General features: G+C 39.7%; 1 protein-coding gene across 2 annotated transcripts in view; it reads left to right on the top strand.

Moving 5' to 3' along the window:
* Window positions 1-19,737, top strand: part of Hikeshi (heat shock protein nuclear import factor hikeshi) — a 32,286-nt gene extending 12,549 nt beyond the window's left edge. For both annotated transcript variants that reach the window (XM_004658267.3, XM_045145849.1), the window contains exons 3-5: window positions 14,773-14,924; window positions 17,950-18,068; window positions 19,658-19,737. In XM_004658267.3, coding sequence (XP_004658324.1) covers window positions 14,773-14,924; window positions 17,950-18,068; window positions 19,658-19,712 — 326 coding nt within the window. In that variant the 3' untranslated portion in view covers window positions 19,713-19,737. The remainder of the gene's footprint in view (window positions 1-14,772; window positions 14,925-17,949; window positions 18,069-19,657) is intronic.
* Window positions 19,738-21,034: the final 1,297 nt, after the last annotated feature.

Genomic DNA, 21,034 nt, shown 5'->3' with positions numbered 1-21,034 from the left:
TGATTAAAATGTCTGTACTGTCCCTCAGCACCAATAAAATAATGAAAGAAAAACTATGATGTAATTTCAGAAAATAAAGAGGTAATGACAATAAGAAAAACAGAGTTGAACATGTGGTTTCTAAGGAAAAAAAAAATCTAAAAGGTGGGCTGGAAAGATAGCTTAGCAGTTAAGGCACTTGCCTGCAAAGACAACGGACCCAGGTTCAATTCCCTAGTACCCACATAAAGCCCAATGCACAAGGTGGTCAAGAGTTCGTTTGCAGTGGCTAGATGCCCTGTCACACCAATTTTCACTCTTCTCAATTAATAAAATTTATAAAAATATTTTAAAAGACTCTTAAAAGATGATGACACAAAGGGTGATACTGATGCTGTGTTCATGGTTCAGTGAAGCAGGAGGTAGCAAAGAACTTCTGAGGGGGGGACTGAGGAAGTTTTTTATTTTTATTTATTTGCATGTGTGTGTGCACATGCACTTGTATTTATGCATGTGTATAGGCGCACCAGATCTGATGCCAGATACTTGACACCATATTTTGCATCCAGCTTATGTAGGTAGCTTGGGAATTGAAGCTGTTCTGGCAGGCTTTGTAAGGATCTTTACAGGTGGCAAGCATCTTTATCTGAAGTGTCTGCTGGTGAACCTGCAGAATCTTATCCCTAGAGACCCGAAGGAAGAAGTGGATTCTGACAGAGGTGATGTGATCCCTGTAGGTGTTTACTACTTTTTCATCTGATGATCCTTCAGTCTTTTACACACTTACAGTTGTTAGATAAAAGTTCCCTGCTTTTAAGTTTTTTGTTTTTTTTTTTTTGAGGTAGGGTTTCACCATAGCCCAGGCTGACCTGGAATTCCCTATGTAGTCTCAGAGTGGCCTCGAACTCATGGCAGTCATCCTACTTCTGCTTCCTAAGTGCTGGGGTGAAAGGCATGCACCACTGTATCCGCCTCTCCATACTTTTAAGACTTAAAACTGATTTGACATTAATTGCTTTTGCTGGTGTGGTGGGCTTGATATGTCCTCCATAGACTTGGATGTTTTTGTCTGTTTTCTGGTTTTTTCAAGGTCGAGTTTCACTCTAGCTCAGGTTGACCTAGAATTCACTATGTAGTCTCAGGATGGCCTCAAATTCACAGCAGTCCTACCTCAGCCTCCCAAGTGCTGTGATTTAAAGACATATACCACCATGCCTGTCTTCAGGTGTTTTAATAAGCTTGTAACTTGGATCTCCACCTGCCTGGCTGGAGGAGGTGTCGGTGGTGGTGGGTCCTGGAATCCAGCCCTATGACGTACGTCACTTGGGAATGGATCTGAATTTCAGCAAAAAGTTGTCAAGGCAGTCTGAGCTTTCGGGATCCTGCTGGTTGGTGGTTCATGCTTGCTGCTGTTTGGTGTTGCTGCTTGTTGGTTTTTTTCTCTGAGCTTGGATTTGTGAAAGATAGCCAGCTTCTTCTGCCATCAGTAGAACTTCCCCTGGATTCTGTAAGCTTGAAATAAATTCCCTTCCTCCCATAAAACTGTTTGTTTGGATGCTCATCCCAGCAAGTTGGAGCTGTCTACTGCAGAAGATTTTTCTACTCTTCTGGCTTTCTTTTATTAAGGGAATTATAGAGCTAAAGAAAGGTACCCATGTGGCTAGAGATCCCATGTGGAGGGCCTGGGAAAACTGGAAAGAAAAGAGAGAAAAGAAAGACCAAGGAGCTCCTGCCATGTGGGGAACTGACAAGGATAAAGAACCCATGTGGAAAGTAATGGCTAGAGGGCTCTCCCTCCATTCAACCTGGCTGGGCCTGTGCCCTGGGCCCAGCTGAGGGAAAAACTTATCCACAGTTGGAAGTTCCCAAGTGGTCAGAGAGCCTGTCTTCCCTTCCCAAAGATATCTATAACTTTATAGTGGTGGGCTGTTTACCAGTCAGGTAAACCAGAGAGACAGTTGGTAGGTTAGGGATAGGGGCTGTCTCAGGAAGATGTTAGCCCTGACACCAAGTTTCAGGGGCTGAATTTGATAAACCACATTTTTTTGAATTATTATGATTATTTGTTATATTAACAACTTCCATGATTATAAACAATATCCCATTGTAATGCCCTCCCTCCTCCTCCTTTCCCTTTTGAAACTCCAGTTTCCATAATGTGCCCTCCCCCTCTCAACCAGTCTCTTTTTTATTTTGTTGTCATGATCTTTTCTTCCTATTATTCTTGTGTAGATAAATGTCAGGCACCTTGAGGTCATGGATATCCAGGCAATTTTGTGTCTGGGGAAGCACATTGTAAGGAGTCCTACCCTTCCTTTGGCTCTTACATTCTTTCTGCCACCTGTTCTGCAATGGACCCTAAGCCTTGGAAGGTGTGATAGAGATATTGCAGTGCTGAGCACTCCTGTCACTTCTTTCTAACACCATGATGCCTTCTGAGTCATCCCAAGGTCACTGCCATCTGAAAAGAGAATGTTCTCTAACCAAAAGTGAGAGTAGCATAATATATAGGTATGAACATTAAGAGAAGTACTTACTGGGCAGTTAGATGAGCATAGTAAATACATTTAGCCAGATAGCAGCAGTTGTTACACCCCTGAGGGCTCATGACTACCCCATTTTATATTTTTAGTATCCGGGATATATTCTCTCCCATGGAGCAGGGCAGGCCTCCAGTCCAATTAGAGGGCAGTTGGTTTCTACCATGACAGACATGCCACTGTTGTACCTTTTGGCTCATTTGGCCTGGCTGGCCAAATATAAGGCTTGTAGTGTCCACTGTTGAGTATCTTCACTGGTGATTTCTCTCTCTCCCATTGAACTGCATGCAGAATGGCTTCTTCCAGCTTTCTGTCAACTGGTCTACATAGAGGAGATTATCAGCTCAGTTCCAGCAGGATTTTTCAGTGGCCTTGCAGCCCAAGTATGAACTGCAATGTTTTAATACTATGAAAGACCTCCTTCCTAGGGGAGGCCCGGTTGTTTGTGGAAAAACAGGTCTAAGGAACTAGGCAAGAGGTAAGTCAGATCATCTTTGATTTCTAGCAAGTGCAGACTTTACTGCTTTTTTTTTTATTTCCAAGGGTCCAGTCACCCTAACTGTACACCCTTTCATTCCCTCCTCTCATGGAAGACAATGACACTCTGATTGCTGTTAGAGGGCAGGGTTGATGACGTCAGATCTTGAACTACTTCTGGCTGAACAGTGTGGAAATATGGCAGTTAGAGAGTCTCTCCCAGAGAGGGTAACTATTATAAAGGGTCCCCAAAGTATTAATGGACTGCAGAAAACAGTCTTGTAAGAAAATGTTGGGGAGAAAGAATAAAAGTAAGGGGTTAATGAGAAATGAGCACATAGCAAACTGGTCACCTTTAGGGTTTTCCTTCTTGTGGACTTCTAGGCCTTGGGGAGCATTGGAGGGAACCCAGGTAGATGGAGGTGGATTGTCTCAGGTCCATCTGAGCTTAAGGTGGTGGAGATTTCCACTCAAACTGTTCATCAAGTGGCACAGTAGTGAATGTCATGGTATGAATCTGTTTCTGTATGGTTTGTAAAACAGAAGAAATTAGCAAGGTTATCAGGAACATATACCCGACATTTAACCTTGATAATGGTGAATATACCATATTCTGTATAATAGCCTCCCAGAGTGTACCTTTTAAAACTGGTCCTGGGGTAGCCAGGGCCAAAGATCTGTACCATACAGCCATTGGGTACCAGTAGGGGCTGTATCATATGTTTTTGGCCTCAGGACTTATTTAATGATGTCCTGGCACAAGTTAGAACGGACTCACTATTGTTCCCAGTGTAAACATGTCTTTGTAAATTAAATGACCCTTGGTCAGAGTCATCCATATGCACATTAGATTTGAAAATACCATTTTTGACATCTATGGTTAGTTGTTTTTCTTTATTATAGAATGAGAACTGTTAGAGAGGGGGCCAACATGTCTTAAGGCCTTGTTTGTTTCTCCTTTTAGAAATAGCTTTTGTGTTACATAATAGGCAATTCATATAATATTTGAGGTGTCCCTTTATCTTTGGTCATACATTTCTCTCTTGAGTGTTTGAGGCCAAGCAGATAGCCAAAATTTAATCAAGGATTAATGTTGGAGGTCACTAATGGCTTTCCACAGGAGACTTTAGGTACCCAAGAGTAGCTCTATAGCTTCTCCGATACTGGTGTGGTCTGTCAGGATGAGTCAGGGCCATGCAAACCAAGTAGTTTTCCCTTCTTTAGGAAGCCAGGAAAACTGACTTCTCCTCAGTTCTGACTCTTGTTTCAGACTGTACACCTGTTATTTTATTTCTGGGTCTCAGGAAGTTAGACCCACTTGGATGTATGTACGTATATAGCACATCTGAATACTGAAACAAATCTAGTTAAAGAATAGCACAAGAGGGCTGGAGAGATGGCTTAGCGGTTAAGGCACTTGCCTGCAAAGCCAGGGGACCCAGGTTCGACTGTCCGGGACCCATGTAAGCCAGATGCACGAGGAGGCGCATGCATCTGGAGTTTGTTTGCAGTGGCTGGAGGCCCTGGCATGTCTATTCTCTCTCACTGTCTCTCTGCCTGCCTATTTCTGTATATCTCTCTCTCAAATAAATAAATAAAACATTTTAAAGAGGGCTGGAGAGATGGCTTAGCGGTTAAGCGCTTGCCTGTGAAGCCTAAGGACCCCGGTTCGAGGCTCGGTTCCCCAGGTCCCACGTTAGCCAGATGCACAAGGGGGCGCACGTGTCTGGAGTTCGTTTGCAGTGGCTGGAAGCCCTGGCGCGCCCATTCTCTCTCTCTCCCTCTATCTGTCTTTCTCTCTGTGTCTGTCGCTCTCAAATAAATAAATAAATAAATAAATCTTTTAAAAAAATTTTAAAGAAAGAATGGCATAAGAACTTAAGGTCATTTTGTTCAACCTTTTAAAGTTTGGTTGTCCTGTGCCAGCACAGGCCATATCTGAAGCATAGAACATAGGCACATCTTATCCTTTAAATATCTAATAACTATAAATGCAGTTACCAGTCTTGAAAACAGTACAAATCTAAATTAATGAATTTAACCTAGAAATTGTCAGCAAAAAGACAAGTAAAACAGTATAAAGTCTTGGCACCTGTGTTTGAAAACATCTTTGATTGTCCAGATACCTGTGTGGGTACCAATTGCCCAGGGAACATTGGAAATAGAACCACAGATCTTGAAATTATTTCTCTCAGATGAGGACCATTGTTTGAGTATGAGGCTGTACCCTGAAGCAGGGATTATATCTTGAGTTAATTTGTTGTAAGCACTGGGTTTGAGATACCAGAAATTAGACAGTTAGTTTACCTATAATAAAGCAGAATCTGGTCATTGTTAAGCCAAAGCTCTAATATAACCCTTGACAAATCTGTTTTGAAAGAGAAAACACTATTCAACAACCAATGTTTCTGGCTTAATCTTGGCTAGCAATTGATCTTAGGTATAATAGGAATTTTTATTAACGTAAAACCATTTTATGTCTTTAGGTATGACTACCTCATCTTTGGAAATTAAGCTTTACACTTTTTCATATTTTGCTCCTAATGGCAAAGAGAAAAACACTGACAGAGGAAGACAAATCCTAAAACAAATAAAAGAGGTAAATTCATTCTATAGGGATCATAGTGAAGTTGCTTATCTTATCAGATCTCAAATAATAAATCATCAAGTTATGATCTCATCTAAATTTCCTAATTAATTGATAATTAAACTGTATATTCCTAAATGAACCAAAGAAAACAAGGCATTTGTAGTCATTTAAGAATAAATCATTGTGCAGTATTTTATCACAGCATTTTGGGAGTGTGGTAAAAAGATTGCATTGTACTGTTTTGCCTCTTACTACTTGTGCTCCAGCTTGGATAAACAGGTCCAGAATGGTGGTGTGTGGGGGAGGGTTATTTTACATTACTAGGTAGAAAAGTAGAGGGGGAAAAAAAAACAACTACTGTGTTTTTATTTTATTGTGTTTTTTTTTTTTTTGTTTTTGTTTTTTCGAGGTAGGGTCTCAGTTTGGTCCAGGCTGACCTGGAATTAACTATGTAGTCTCAGGGTGGCCTCGAACTCTCGATGATCCTCCCACCTCTGCCTCCCAAGTGCTGGGATTAAAGGCATGCGCCACCATGCCCGGCTGTGTTTTTATTTTAAAATTTAAATAGGGTTTGTAAATGTAAAGATGAGGATTTTTTTGATTATGGCTAGAGAAGATAATTATCTTTTCCTGAATCAATTATCATCCACTAAAGAATTCAAACCTTGCAGCTTCTGAAGTAGTGCACTTGATGATGCATATGCAGAAAATGGACACGATGGAGCTGTCAGCCAGATCCTATGGAAGATCTGGGTAGAAGATTTTTTTCAGGGCTTATTTACTCTTGTAGTTCCAGGGGGGATTTGTGAGATGGATATATTTACTCCACTTTCATCCCTGATGGTTGATGGATGCTAGTTGTATTCAGAGGACATGGCCCATTTCTACTGTGCAACTTAAGGAGAATTTGGAATGACTGGGTTTGTTGAATTTAAATATTTATCAAAATTCTCATAAGATTTATTATTAATATTTATTTCTTTGGGGGGGGTGGGAAGAGGCACAGAGAGAATGGGCATGTAAGGGCCTCTATTTACTGCAAACAAACTTCAGATGCTTGCACCCCTGTAGCATACAGCTAACTTCCAAACCAGGCACAGTTATAGAGGAAGGGATATTTATTATAGTTTGCAGATCCAGGGGAAGTTCCATAATGGCTACTAGACTCCTCTTAAACTACCAAGTAGAGAAAGAGAGAAAGCCCTAAGCCAATAAAATTAAAAGCCATACCTCAAACAAACACACTTCTGGAACTCCAGGTACTTTGCATATTTTTAGACTGGAATTCAAAATCTATTACTAAACCTTGGGGCTGGACCCTAAGATCCACCCAGTGACTCATCCTCCAGCCAGGTGGCTGGAAATGCAAGATTTCCACTCGGGAATCTACTGGGGGGCATCTTTCAAACTATCACAACCCCCTTGTGCATCTGTCTTACATGGGTACTGAGTAATTGGACTTGGATCCTTAGGCTTCACAGGCAAGCACCTTAACCACTAAGCCATCTCTCCAGCCCAAGTTTTTTTTTTTCTTAAGATTTTTATTTTATTTATTTATTTATTTTGGTTTTTCGAGGTAGGGTCTCACTCTGGCTCAGGCTGACCTGGAATTCACTATGTAGTCTCAGGGTGGTCTTGAACTCTCGGTGATCCTCCTTCCTTTGCCTCCCGAGTGCTGGGATTAAAGTTGTGCACCACCATGCCCAGCTCTGTTTATTTATTAGAGGCAGACAAGGGGGCAGGGGGAGATACCAAGACTGAGACCCACCAGGGCCTCTAGCCAATGCAAATGAACTCCAGATGCATGTGCCACCATTGTGCAGCCGGCTTACATGGGACCTGGAGAATCAAACCTGAGACCTTAGGCTTCACAGGCATGTGCCTTAACAGCTAAGCCATCTCTCCAGCCCAGGTTTTTTTTTTTTTTTTACTGACAGCTTCTATACTTACCAACAATAAACAATGATAATTCCTTCCCCTCCTCCATTTTCCCCTTCACAAATCCACACCCCATCATCCCTTTCCTCCCCTTCCTCTCCATTAGTCTGTCTTATTTTGATGTCATCATCTTTTCCTCTTATTATGAGGGTCTTGTGAATGTAGTGCTAGACACTACAAGGTCATGTATATCAAGGCCAATTTCTATCTGGATGATTGCATTGTAAGCAGTCTTACCCTTCTTTTGGCTCTTACATTCTTTCTGCCACCTCTTCTGCAATGGACCCTGAGCCTTGGAAGATGTTATAGAAATGTTTTAGTGCTGAACACTCTTCTGTCAGTTCTTCTCAGCACTATGGTGCCTTTTGGGTCATCCCAGTGGTCACTCCCAGCCAAAAAGAAGCTTCTCTAACCAAAAGTGAAAGTAGCATTAATATATTGGTATGAATGTTAATTAACTGCTTACGGAACAGTTTGGTGGGTACAATATAAGTATTTAGCCAGACAAGAGCAGGAGTTACACTCCTAAGGCTCATGACCTCCCCTGTCATATATCTTTGATTAGGTTTTCAGTACCAGGCATGTATTCCCTCCCATAGTGCGGGCCTCCAGTCCAATTAGAGTGGTTGGTTTCCCCCATAATATACATGCCACTATTGCTCCCATTTGGTCATTTGGCCTGGCAGGCCAAACTTGAGTCTTGTAGTGCAGCTTTTTCTAGCTTTCTGTCAGCTGGTCTACAGAGAGGATATTTTCACCTCAGCCCCAGTTAGATTTCTCAGTGACCTTGCAGCCCAACCCTGCCTGGGTACAGTTTCCCAATATCCAAATGAACAAATGAAGCTAGATGTGCACTTTCTTCCCCTCCCCCCCCCCCTGTGTGTGTCTCTCTCTCTCCTATCTCTCTTCCTCTGCTTGCAAATAAATAAAACTACTTTTAAAAAAGTAATGAGCAAGTCCTTGCCTTTGCACCAAGTGGGGAGATTGAAAGCACACTGTCTAGGAATTAAAATCATGTTTCCTCACTCGACATCAAATTTGCTGATCCTTTGATCTTGGACTTGACAGCTGTCAGATTGTGAAGAATAAATTATTATTTAAATGCTACCCGGTTTCATGGTATTTTGTTATGAATTAGACTAATTATATCAAATTGGTTGAAAAAGTTACACTACACATTTCAGAAGCTAACAAACTCCAAGTAGTAAAATCCTTACCTGAAGCCATACTGTAGTTGATCTGCTAGAGAGATTCTTACAGGGACTCTTACACCTGATTGCTGTTTAGAGACCTAAGTCAGAGATAATGGCATAGCATAAGCTTCTGTGTACAATAGCTGTAAAGATTTATACACACTGAAAAACTGCTTTATAAATACAGCCATTCTAAGATAACCAGGCCTGTCGTAGGAGCAATTCTTGGGTTTGGTGCTGGGGAGATGGTTATGGATAAAGTACAAGCATGAATACCCAAATTTGGCTCCTCAGACCACTTATAAAAGTCAGAACCTATGATGAGTTTCTCTAATCTTATCACACGGAGAGATGGGAGGCAAAGTGAAGAATTTCCCTGAAGCTCATGGACTAGCTGGCCGTAAGACAGCAGTGAACAAGAATGAGAAGAGAATACCTCAAATGAAGTAAGAAGTGAGGACTGACATCAACACCTTATCCTCTGACCTCTACACATGTGCATTTACTCACACATGAACATACATACACATATACTATATATATATGGTATATATAAAAATTTAAGGGGCTATTAAAGGTGCTTCCGACTTCTGGGTAAGATGGCATAGTAGCCATGCCAAAGCAATGTAGGGAGGGAAACAAGCCAAAAAAAGAGCAAAATTCATTCTTTTACCAAAAACTGAAGGTGTATGTTATCATCCACCACACCAAGAAGCAGGAGAGACTCAGATCTTCTAGAAATGAGGAAATCAGCCAGAATCCTGCCAAGGCACCACAGGGACCAGCTGAGCAACTCTGGTACAAACCCAGGCATTTTGCACAGCCTCCCATCCCTCAACTGCCAGTGCCAAGAACCAGTGGAGAACTCATTCATTCCCACCCCCATCCCCCAGCCTCACAATGTCTAGCACAGCCAATCACAACACCAGATTCACAATGCAACAGAGGGGGATTGAGGTGGGCACTCAGGATTGGTGAGATTGGGAGCCATCCCAAAAGGTAACAGGGCCTACTTACATAAAGGCAGGAACATAGGCCTGCACAGGAAGTGCTCATCTCTCTTTCCATGTGAGGGCAGGTTATGTGTTACAGTTGAGTGTTTTATTCTTAGTTGGCTTGAAAATTCTTAAGCTGTATTTTGGTGTTGACTTTTGTTGTCTTTGTTGTTTACTGATTAATAGAGCCTTTGTCTTTTACTTCTGTCATTATTGGGGGCAGGGTCTGACTCAGCTCCAGGCTGATCGGGAACCCATTTCAGACCAGAAATTTCAACTTCCCATTGACAGAATTAAGGGTGTGGGGCAATACACACCCTTAGGGACTTTGGCTTTATTAAATTATCTGTTTTAATTCCCACTCTTGCATAATATAGTCTGTGCTGGTTTTGATTGAATTGTTTATATTGCTCAGTTGAGTTTTAGAATTTGTCAGTAAATTGCTCTACCTAGTCTACTAGAATACTTGAGTAGCAAACTCAATACATTGGGTCACTTCTGCTGGTTCTGTTGGAGTATAAAAGCTACACCTGGCATCTTAAACTCCTACCCTGATGATGTATAAAGTCATATTTACCCAGCTAAGGACACTGCAGGTAATTAGAAGGTACAAGCATCAAATTAATTCAAGATGGAAAAAAATCTACATTATAATACAAGAAACAACAAAAAAATCATGACAATACAATCCCACCAAAAATTATAAATCTTATCAGAAAATGACCCTTAGTGAGACTGTTTTAAATGAAATGCTTGACAATGAGTTAAAAAATTTTTTATCTGTGTTTTAAGAAATCAAAGAAGGAAACAAAGGAATCAAAAAAGAAAAAATCCTAAAGGAGAACACAGGAAACAAAATTAAGGAGGTCAATACAAGATATAAGGAAATAGAAATAATGAAAAAAAAATAGCAATCAGAAATACTAGAAATGAAAAAAACAGTAAACCTAATAGAAAACTCTAGAAAATCTTACCAATAGAATGGATAGAGGAGAGGGCAGACTATCTTAACTAGAAGACCAGGTGGCAGATTTAATACAGTTCAACAAAGAGAAAGACAAACTTATAGAAAAGTATGAGTGGGAATTTCAAGTCATTCTGGACACTGTTAAGAGATGAAACATAAGAATTTAGGGCACAGTAGAAGGAGAAGTATTTCACTCCAAAGACATAGCAGGTATTTTAAAAAAAAAAAATCAGAAGGAAACTTTCCCTGAATAGAGAAAGTGATGCCAATGCAGATATAGGAAAGCCATTAGAATGCCAAACAGACAAAATCAGGAAAGAACCTCTCACCATCATATTATAATTAAACTACCATCCAAATGGATCGAAAAATAAGGACATTCCACAACAAAAGCAGGCTAAAGGAATAATCAGTAAGCCAACTGTACCAAAAATACTTACAGGAATCTTTCACGCTGAAGAGAAGGCAAAGCACACACATGAGAAAACAAGAAAAAAAAAATAGACCACAATCAAATAGTTAATACAAAAAAGAGTAGAGGGAAAACAAGAAGGACTACAAAACAAGAAGAATGTTGAAAATACATACCTTTCAATAGTAACTCTTAATATCAACGGCCTCAATGCCCTAACCAAAAGACACAGGCTTGTAGATTGGATTAAAAGGCAGGATCCTTCTGTTTGTTGCCTCCAAGAAACTCACCTCTCCATAAACAACAGACACTATCTTAGGGTGAAAAGATGGAAAGCAGTATTTTAAGCAAATGGGCCTAGGAAACAAGCAGGTGTTGCTATCCTAATATCTGTCAGGATAGACTTGAAACCAACATTATTGAAGAAAGATAAAGAAGGTCACTTTATATTGATTAAAGGAACACTCCAGCAGGAGGACATTACAATCCTAAACATATATGCACCTAACATGGGGGCTTTCAGTTTTATCAAACACACACTATTAGATTTAAGGTCACAGATAACACCAAGCACAGTTGTAGTGAGTGACTTCCAGTACCCCACTCTCATCTATTGAGAGGTCATCCCAGCAAAAAATAAAGACATGCTGCCAGGCGTGGTGGCGCACGCTTTTAATTCCAGCACTTGGGAGGCAGAGGTAGGAGGATCGCTGAGAGTTCGAGGCCACCCTGAGACTACATAGTGAATTCCAGGTCAGCCTGAGCCAGAGTGAGACCCTACCTTGAAAAACAAAACAAAACAAAATAAATAAAATAAAGACGTGGATTAAATGATGTCATAGGACAAATTGACCTAATAAATATCTACAAGTTATTTCATCCAAATGCTATAGAAGACACATTTTTCTCAGCAACACATGGAACATTCTTTAAAATAGACCATATATTAGGACACAAAACAAATCTTAACAAATACAGGAAAACTGAAATAATACCTTGCACTTTGTCTAATCAAAATGGGATTAAAGTACCAATCAGCAACAAGAAAAACTACAGAGAATACACAAAATCATGGAGACTAAACAGTATACTACTATTGAATTATGGATGGGTCATTGAAGAAATCAAAAAGGAAATAATAGAATTCGTAGAATGAAATGATGAGAATACAGCATACCAAAACCTTTGGGACATAATGAAGGCAGTCCTAAGGGGGAAATTATAGCTTTAAGTGCCTATATTAAGAAATTAGAACCAGAGTGAGACCCTACCTCTAAAAACCAAAAAAAAAAAAAAAAAAAAAAAAGAAATTAGAAAGATTGCAAGTAAACAATTTAATACTTCAAATGCTTCACCTTAAGACCTTGGAAAAAGAACAGTGGAAATGAAAAATCAGTAGATGGGAAGAAATAATAAAGATTAGGGTAGACATTAATGAAATAGAAACCAAAAAAAAAAAAAAAACACAAAGAATCAATGAAACAGAGTTGGTTCTTTGAAAGAATAAACAAGATTGATAAACCCTTATCAAATCTTGCCAGAAGAAAGAAGAGACAAAATTAATAAAATTAGAGATGAAAAAGGCACCATTATAACAGATAGCAAAGAAATTTAATCATAAGGACATACTTTAAGAACATATACTCCAAGTTTGAAAACTTGAAAGAAATGGATGGTTTCCTATATGACATCCCAAAATTAAATCAAGATGAGAGAAACCATTTAAATAGACCTATAACAAATATGGAGATCCGAGCAATTATAAAACTCCAAACTAAAATGTCCAGGCCCAGATGGATTCACTGGTGAATTTTACCAGACCTTCATGGAAGAACTAGCACCATTGCTTCTCAAACTTTTCCATAAAATAGAAAAGGAAAGAGCACTACTGAACTCCTACAAAAGTCAGCATCACCCTGATACCAAAACCAAACAAAGGCAGAACAAAAACTGAAAATTACAGACCAATCTCCTTCATGAACATAGATGGTGCATGCCTTTAATCCCAGCACTTGGGAGGCAGAGATAGGAGGATCACCATGAGTTTGGGGCCACTCTGAGACTACATAGTGAATTCTAGGTTAGCCTAGGCTAGAGTGATATCCTACCTCGAAAAACAAAAAGAAATTCTTGATAAAATATTGGCAAACAGAATACAAGGATATGTCAGAAAAAATTGCTGTGACCTAGTAGCCTTCATTCCCAGAGATGTAGGGATAGTTCAACATATGCAAATCAATAAATGTAATACACTGTATAAATGGACTGAATGACAAAAATCACATAATCCTCTCAATAGATGCAGAAAAGGCATTTGACAAAACTCAGCACCTCTTTGTAGTAAAAGTCCTACAGAAACTGGGAACAAAAGGAACATATCTCAGCAAAATAAAATAAAGCCTGATTATGACAAACCTACAGCCAACATAATACTAAATGGGGAAAGATTTGAAGCTTTTCCACTAAAATCAAGAACAAGACAAGGGTGTCCACTGTCCCCAGTTTTATTTAATGTAGTACTAGAAGTCTTAACTATAGCAATAAAGCAAGAGAGACACATAAAAGGGATACAAATTTGAAAGGAAGAGATTATTTGCAGACGATATGATTCTATACACAAAGGACCCTAAAAGCTACCAGCAAACTGTTAGAGCTGACAAATACTTTTAGTAATGTAGCAGGGTACAGAATAAATACACAGAAACCAGTAACTTTTCGATATACTAGCAACAAACATGCAGAGGATGAAATCAGGGAACCACTCACAATTGCCTCAAAATATACATATCCAAATAAAGTACCTTGGAATAAACCTAACCAAGGAAGTGAAGGATCTCTATAATGGAAGCTTTAAAATACTCAAGACAGATGTTGGAGAAGACACTAGGAAATGGAAAGATACCCCATGTTTGTGGATTGGAAGAACCAATACTGTGGAAATGTCACTTTAACCAAAAGTGATCTACACATTTAATGTAATCACCATTAAAATTTAATGGCATTCTTCCCAGAAATAGAAAAAAAACTTCCTAAAATTTATTTGAAAATCCAAAAAAAAAAAAAAAAAACCCACCTCTAATAGCCAAAATAATTTTGAGCAACAAAAATAAGGCATATATCTTAAGGACTTATTGCACTACTTTAGAGATACTTGCACATCCATGTTTATTGCTGCTCTATTCAATACCCAGGAAATAGGACCAGCCTGGATGTCCCTTAAACGATGATTGGATAATGCAGATGTGGCACATTTACCCAGTGGAGCTCTCTCTCTCCTTCCCCCACCCCCCTCAGGCAGCTCTAGCCCAGGCTGACCTGGAATTCCCTATGTAGTCTTAGGGTGGCCTGAAACTCACGGTGATCCTCCTATCTCAGCCTCCTGGTGCTAGTATTAAAGGCATGAGCCAACACACCTGGCTTTAGTTCTCTTTATTTATTTTTGTTGTTGTTGTTAGCTACAATAGTTTCTAATGAGTTTTAGAAAAGTAACAGTTGTTTTTCTGGTGGGAAATAACTCTTGATCTTCATTAGTATTCTAAAAGTGACCTTTTGCATTGAGAGACAAATTTGAACCTACGAGTTCTCTTAATGTGTTTCTATCAGAGGCTCTTCAAATTTACAGAAGAATTTGTTAAGTGGGCATTAAATTTGAACTGTGTTGCACATGTAAATTTCTTTCAGGAGAAGGAAGCCAGCACCCATTTGGAGCCATGAATATAGTTCGAACTCCATCTGTTGCTCAGATTGGAATTTCAGTGGAATTATTGGACAGTCTGGCCCAGCAGACTCCTGTAGGCAGTGCTGCTGTGTCCTCAGTTGACTCATTCACCCAGGTAGTACACATACATTTCATTTTTTTGTCCCCACCCCCACCCACCTTATATAAGTTACAAATTAAAATTGTATATCTTGGTGGTTATGAGATGATACATATTCATGTTTGTCTCCATTGTAAAAGGATTGAATGAAGTTAAAGTATCCATAACCTCACATACCTTTTTTTGTTGTAAGAACATTTAGGATCTCATTTCAAGCATACTCTATTAGTACGACAGTAACTTACTTGTTGCTGGGATAAAATTCCTGACCAGGAAGCTGCTGAAGGAAGTAAAGGGTTATTTTAGGCTTATAGTTTTTAGACGTGTCCATTATGGCAGAGAAAGCATGATAGACCTGAGCAGGAAGTCTGTGTCACTTCTTCACATCAGCAAATAAAATGTAGAAACCAGTCTGGGCTGCAACACCCCCTCTTACCACCCCTCTGCCCTGCCTGGGTCCCCACCAGTAACATACTTCCTCCAGCAACTAAAGGTTCCACAACCTTACAGAACAGCCCCACCCACTCACTTGGGAATTGAACCTGGGCTGCAGGCTTTTAAAATATCTTTTTTTTGTTGTTGTTCATTTTTTTTTAAAATTTATTTATTTGAGAGCGACAGACATAGAGAGAAAGACAGATAGAGGGAGAGAGAGGTAATGGGCGCGCCAGGGCTTCCAGCCTCTGCAAACGAACTCCAGACGCGTGCGCCCCCTTGTGCATCTGGCTAACGTGGGACCTGGGGAACCGAGCCTCGAACCGGGGTCCTTAGGCTTCACAGGCAAGCGCTTAACCGCTAAGCCATCTCTCCAGCCCATGGGCTGCAGGCTTTTAAAGCAAGCACCTTTAACCACTGACCCATCTTTCCAGCATCCAATAATAACCCTTTGTAAATACCTTGTAATTTTCTCCTAGCATATTCTTTATTTTTTGTTTCTGCTCATGGTGTCTTTTCGCATACAAACAATATTTTATTTTATTTATTCTTTACACTGAGAGCCACCTTATGCATCTGGCTTAAGTGGGTCCTGGGGAATTGAACCTGGGTCCTTTGGCTTTACAGGCAAATGCCTTAACCACTAAGCTATCACTCCAGCCCTATTTTATTTTATTTTTTGAGGTACCTCTGCCTCCCAAGTGCTGGGATTAAAGGTCTGCACCACTATGCCCAGCCCTAAAAAATTTTGTTACTTGTTTTCAAGTAGAGAGTGAGCATGGGAGTAGCAAGAATGGGCATGCTAGGGCCTCTTGTCACCATAGATGAACCCCATATTCACACACCCCTTGTGCATCTAGCTCTAAGTGGGTAATGTGGATCTAACATGCGCCTACAGGCTTTGTAAGCAACGTTCTTTTTTTCTTCGAGGTAGGGTACCACTCTAGCCTGGGCTGACCTGGAGTTCACTATGTGGTCTCAGGGTAGCCTTGAACCTCCTACCTCTGCCTCCCATGTGTGGGATTAAAGGCGTGCACTACCATGTCAGGCTTGCAAGCAAGTACTTTTAACCACTGAGCAATCTTCCCAGTCCCACATATGGAGATTTTCATGTTCTGTTTTTTTTTTTTTTTTTGAGGTAGGGTTTCTCTGTAGTCCAGGCTGACCTGGAAATTATTATGTAGTCTCAGGGTGGCTTTGAACTCATGATGATCCTACTACCTCTGCATCCCAAGTGCTGGGATTAAAGTCATGCGCTGCCATACCTGGTTTAACATTTTCAGTCGGTAAAATTGTTAGCTTTTTTTTTATAATTTGTGGTGGTCTTTCCCCCCTTAGCATAGATAGACTTTTATTTTTACTTACTTTGTGTTTTGAGGCAAGGTTTAGTTACATAGCCAAGGCTGACTGTAATTCATGATCCTCCTGTGTCAGCTTCCTGCTTGCTGGGATGACAGGCATGTGTACCCATGTTTATTTCCCAAGATTTTTGTTGTTTAAGCCTTTATTCTTTTTGTATTGATTATTTCAGGTATTTTATGATAGTAACTGAAATCTGACATGTTCTTACCTGACCATAGTCTCCTGATTATTATTTAATTTTATTGTATATTAGTTATATAAAAGAATGCATTTCATTTTGACATTCTCATACCTGTGCAAGACATACTTTGAGCTTATGCACTTCCCATGGTACTGGTTCTTGTTCCCTTTCTCCCTCTCACTGAATTCCTGCCTCTCCCAAAATGTCCTTTCATAGTTTAAAGTTTTAGCTTGTCCATTTTGAACTTTTTATGTGTGATAGGAAAGGATATAAGTTAATTCCCTCCTCCCTATGAAGAGCTAGTTGACAAGGCCCATTATTTGAAATGAGCCTCAGTACCCCCACCCACCACCTCTACCAACCTATAGAAGATAGCATCATTGTTCTAAATCCTGTTGTGTTTGCATACTTTTGGGGGGTCTGTCTTATCCCAGCTGGTTTATTTTCCTATCCATTTGCCAGAAGTTTTAGTATCTAGTAGGCCAAATTTCTCCTCTCACTCATAAAAATAAAGTTGAGTATTTCAGGGTCAGTGAGAAGAGACAGATGATCAAATAGAGGAAATGGAATGGTGTCCTCCCACATACACAATAGCCAGCAGCTCCTTTATGAATGTGATGCTCCTTCCTTTCTGTTAACACAGACCTCTTAGAGGTGGTTATTGTTTATATGAGAGAATGTGTAGATTAGAGGACAATGGTGTTAGAAAAGGGGTTTGTATACTTAAACATGAAAGAAAAAGTTTGAAGGAAAAATATTCTATTTTTTAATCTGAGATGAGTAACATGTCATGTTACAACCACCTTTAACTTTCAGCATTACACTATCTTAGAATGTGCAGTCCTTAAAACCAACTTAATACAGAAATATTTTTAATTAAAAATATTGGTCTACCACAATCCCTGTGGCATCCCCAACAAGGAGGGTCCCTTCGGAGGGGGGCAGGGATGAGGGTAAGTATGGTACCAGCATGTGCTGTTTACATACTGAGTATATCCATAACTAATAAAATATTGAGGTCTAAATTGAATCCACTAATATATTAATTAATTAACTTTTCAGTTCACACAAAAGATGTTGGACAACTTCTACAATTTTGCTTCATCATTTGCTATCTCTCAGGCCCAGATGACACCAAATCCATCTGAAATGTTCATTCCAGCAAATGTGGTTCTGAAATGGTATGAGGCATTTTCTGTGTGCACTATTGGGCTTTTAATAACTATATGTACAATATATAGCTTGTGAATATATTTTTTCTTTGATGTGCAAGCATATTCTTTTATATTTGACATCAATGTACACTAGTGTTTTTTTTTTTTTTTATATATGTACTGGGGAATAGAGCCTGGGTTCTTAGACTTTGCAGGCAAGCACTTTTAACCACAGAGCTATCTCCCCAGCCCTGCACACTATATTTTTTACTTTTTGTTTTTTTGAGATAGTCTTACTGTAGTCCACGCTGATCAAGAATTCACTGTGTACTCTTAGGCTGGCCTTGAACTCACAGTGGTTCTCCTACCTCTGCCTCCTGGGTGTTGGGATTAAAGGTGTGCACCATCACTTGACAGCAATATACATTAGTATTTTGCATGCCAATAATGAATATACTATAGAAACTGTAGTATTCAGATCAGGAATGGTCAATACCCTAAGCATTCTGCCTAGATTCCATTATGAATTTATAGGAAGGGAATTATGATTTTGTATGTTTTAGGAGCCACTGTAGAGTTAGAAGTACTGTATATGAGACTGAACATACTGATTGACCCCCTCTTAGTTTAAGAAATGGTGATTGATTACTTGTCATGGTGGCACATGCCTTTAGTCCCAGCACTCAGGAGGCAGCAGTAGGAGGATCACCATGAGTTTGGGGCCATCCTCACTACATAGTGAATTCCAGGTCAGCCTGGGCTAGAGCAAAACCCTACTTCGAAAATAATAAGTGTGATTCAGGCTAAACCCATCTGGGCTGTTTTGCACTATATCCCACACATAAATGACTATTAAATCTTTTTCTTTTCTCCAATTTACCATGTTTGTTTTATAGGTATTTCTTTTCAGTTTGAATATCCTAGTAGTGGGGGGATGTTTAAAAAGTTTTTGTGGGGAAGTGGTGCCCTGATGTAGCACGGGAGCACTGGAACATCCGAGCTTTGAGTTGTCATAGTTTTGTTATGCAAAGTAAGCAAATTTTACTCTTGTCTGTTAATATGAAGTGAAGTGCTTTGATTTTTTTCCTTAAGTCTCTTTTAGCTCTTAAATTTGTAGAAGGTAATTATTGAAATTTATGTGATTGGTGTTATATGACAAAGGCTAATCAAAACTTTCACCCTTGTCTGGCTTTACATGGGTACTAAGGAAGGAAACCTAGGTCGTCAAGCTATCTATCTATCTATCTATCTATCTATCTATCTATCTATCTATCTATCTATCTATCTATCTATCTGGTTATTTATGAGAGAGAGAAAGAAGTAGAGAGAATGGGTGCACCAAGGCCTCTAGCCACTGCAAACAAACTCCATATACATGTGCCACTTTGTATATCTGGCTTTATGTGGGTACTGGGGAATCAAACCCAAGTCCTTAGCTTTGCAGGCAAGTACCTTAACCACCACCCCTTGCTATCTTTTTATAAGAGTAAATCTTCAGAGTTGCTTTGTACTGTTTTTATTGTAGCGTTTTGAAAATGACATGTAGATTTTTGATGCTATTAAATATTTTATTTAAATTTTATTGCAAATATAAATATGTGGTTTTCTTTTTCTAGGTATGAAAACTTTCAAAGACGACTAGCACAGAACCCTCTCTTTTGGAAAACATAATTTGAATAAAATAATTTTTAATGGATTTTTGGAATTTGTTATTTCATTTGGAAGTATGAAGCCAAAAGGATCATGAAGGCTAAATTTAAAAACTGCTTAGTGACTAGGAAACTTAGTTAAATTAGTTATTAAAAAAAATTAGAAACAGCCAGGTGTGGCAGGGCATGCCTTTAATCCCAGCACTAGGGAGACAGAGGTAAGAGGATTGCAGAGAGTTCAAGACCCCCCTGAGACTACATAGTGAATTCCTGGTCAGCCTGAGCTAGAGTGATACCCTACCTTGAAAAAAAAATTACCATTATATAGAAACATAGACCATTCATGCCTTATTTTTTTGTCTACATTCTTTTCTTAATTTTATTTTATAAATATTATAATAGGTTATACTTTTATGTGTGTGTGTGTGTGTTTGTGTTTTTGAGGTAGGTAGGGTCTTGCTGTGGTCTCGAACTCACATCAATCTCCCTACCTCAGCCTCCTGAGTGCTGGGATGAAAGACATGTGTCTCCATGCCCAGCTCCACAACAGGTTGTACTTTTTTATTCCCGTGACCCTGCTGTCGTTACCTTGGGCGCCCTCCTCAGTAGAGCTATTGTATTCATTGTGGGGTCATGCAGGCCTCAGTCAGTCCCTGTGAGATAGCAGGGGAGGCTGTGTTCAGGGTATTTCTGCCCACTCTGTGGCTCTTACGTTCTTTCCGCCTCCTCTTCTGCAATGTTTCCTGAGCTATGGAAGGCCTGTTGGCGGTCTGGTTTATTGTTGAGCTCTGTGGATTTCTCCTTTGATAGGTTTTGATTGATCACTGTGTCTGTCACTATCACCCTGGAGCTAGTTGTCAGGCTAGCAGTAAGAACAGTATTCATGTTGCCACTTTCTGCAGTTTCTCTTGGGCCCTGGAAGATGTGGTAGAGGTGGTACATCTCATGGTGGACAGTAGGCTATCTTCTTGTCTCATTGATGGATCTTGGTTCTCCTCTGTTTTATCTGTCATCTGTAACAATAAAACTGGTACTCCAACCAAGAGTGAGATCAGCTTGGATTAAAGAGGATATGCATAGTTATCTAAGAGACTTTCTAGTGTATAAGCCCACTCTTCTGAGAGCAGTGGGGGCTTCTCTCTGAAGACTATGAGTTTTCTGACTATGGGATTCTGACTTGGTTTCCAGTACCAGAAAGGAGTTCTCTGCCACTGAGCAGGCCTCATGTCCAATCAGAGAATGGCTGGTTACCTGCAGAGGCTGTGTGCCAATATTGTACAATTGTGTACTTTTTTTGTTGTTTGTTTGTTTTTCAAGGTAGGGTCTAACTCTGACCTGGGCTGA

The sequence above is a fragment of the Jaculus jaculus genome, chromosome 3 (assembly GCF_020740685.1).
Source record: "Jaculus jaculus isolate mJacJac1 chromosome 3, mJacJac1.mat.Y.cur, whole genome shotgun sequence".
Taxonomy (NCBI): domain Eukaryota; kingdom Metazoa; phylum Chordata; class Mammalia; order Rodentia; family Dipodidae; genus Jaculus; species Jaculus jaculus.
This window is presented reverse-complemented; position numbering and strand designations above follow the sequence as displayed.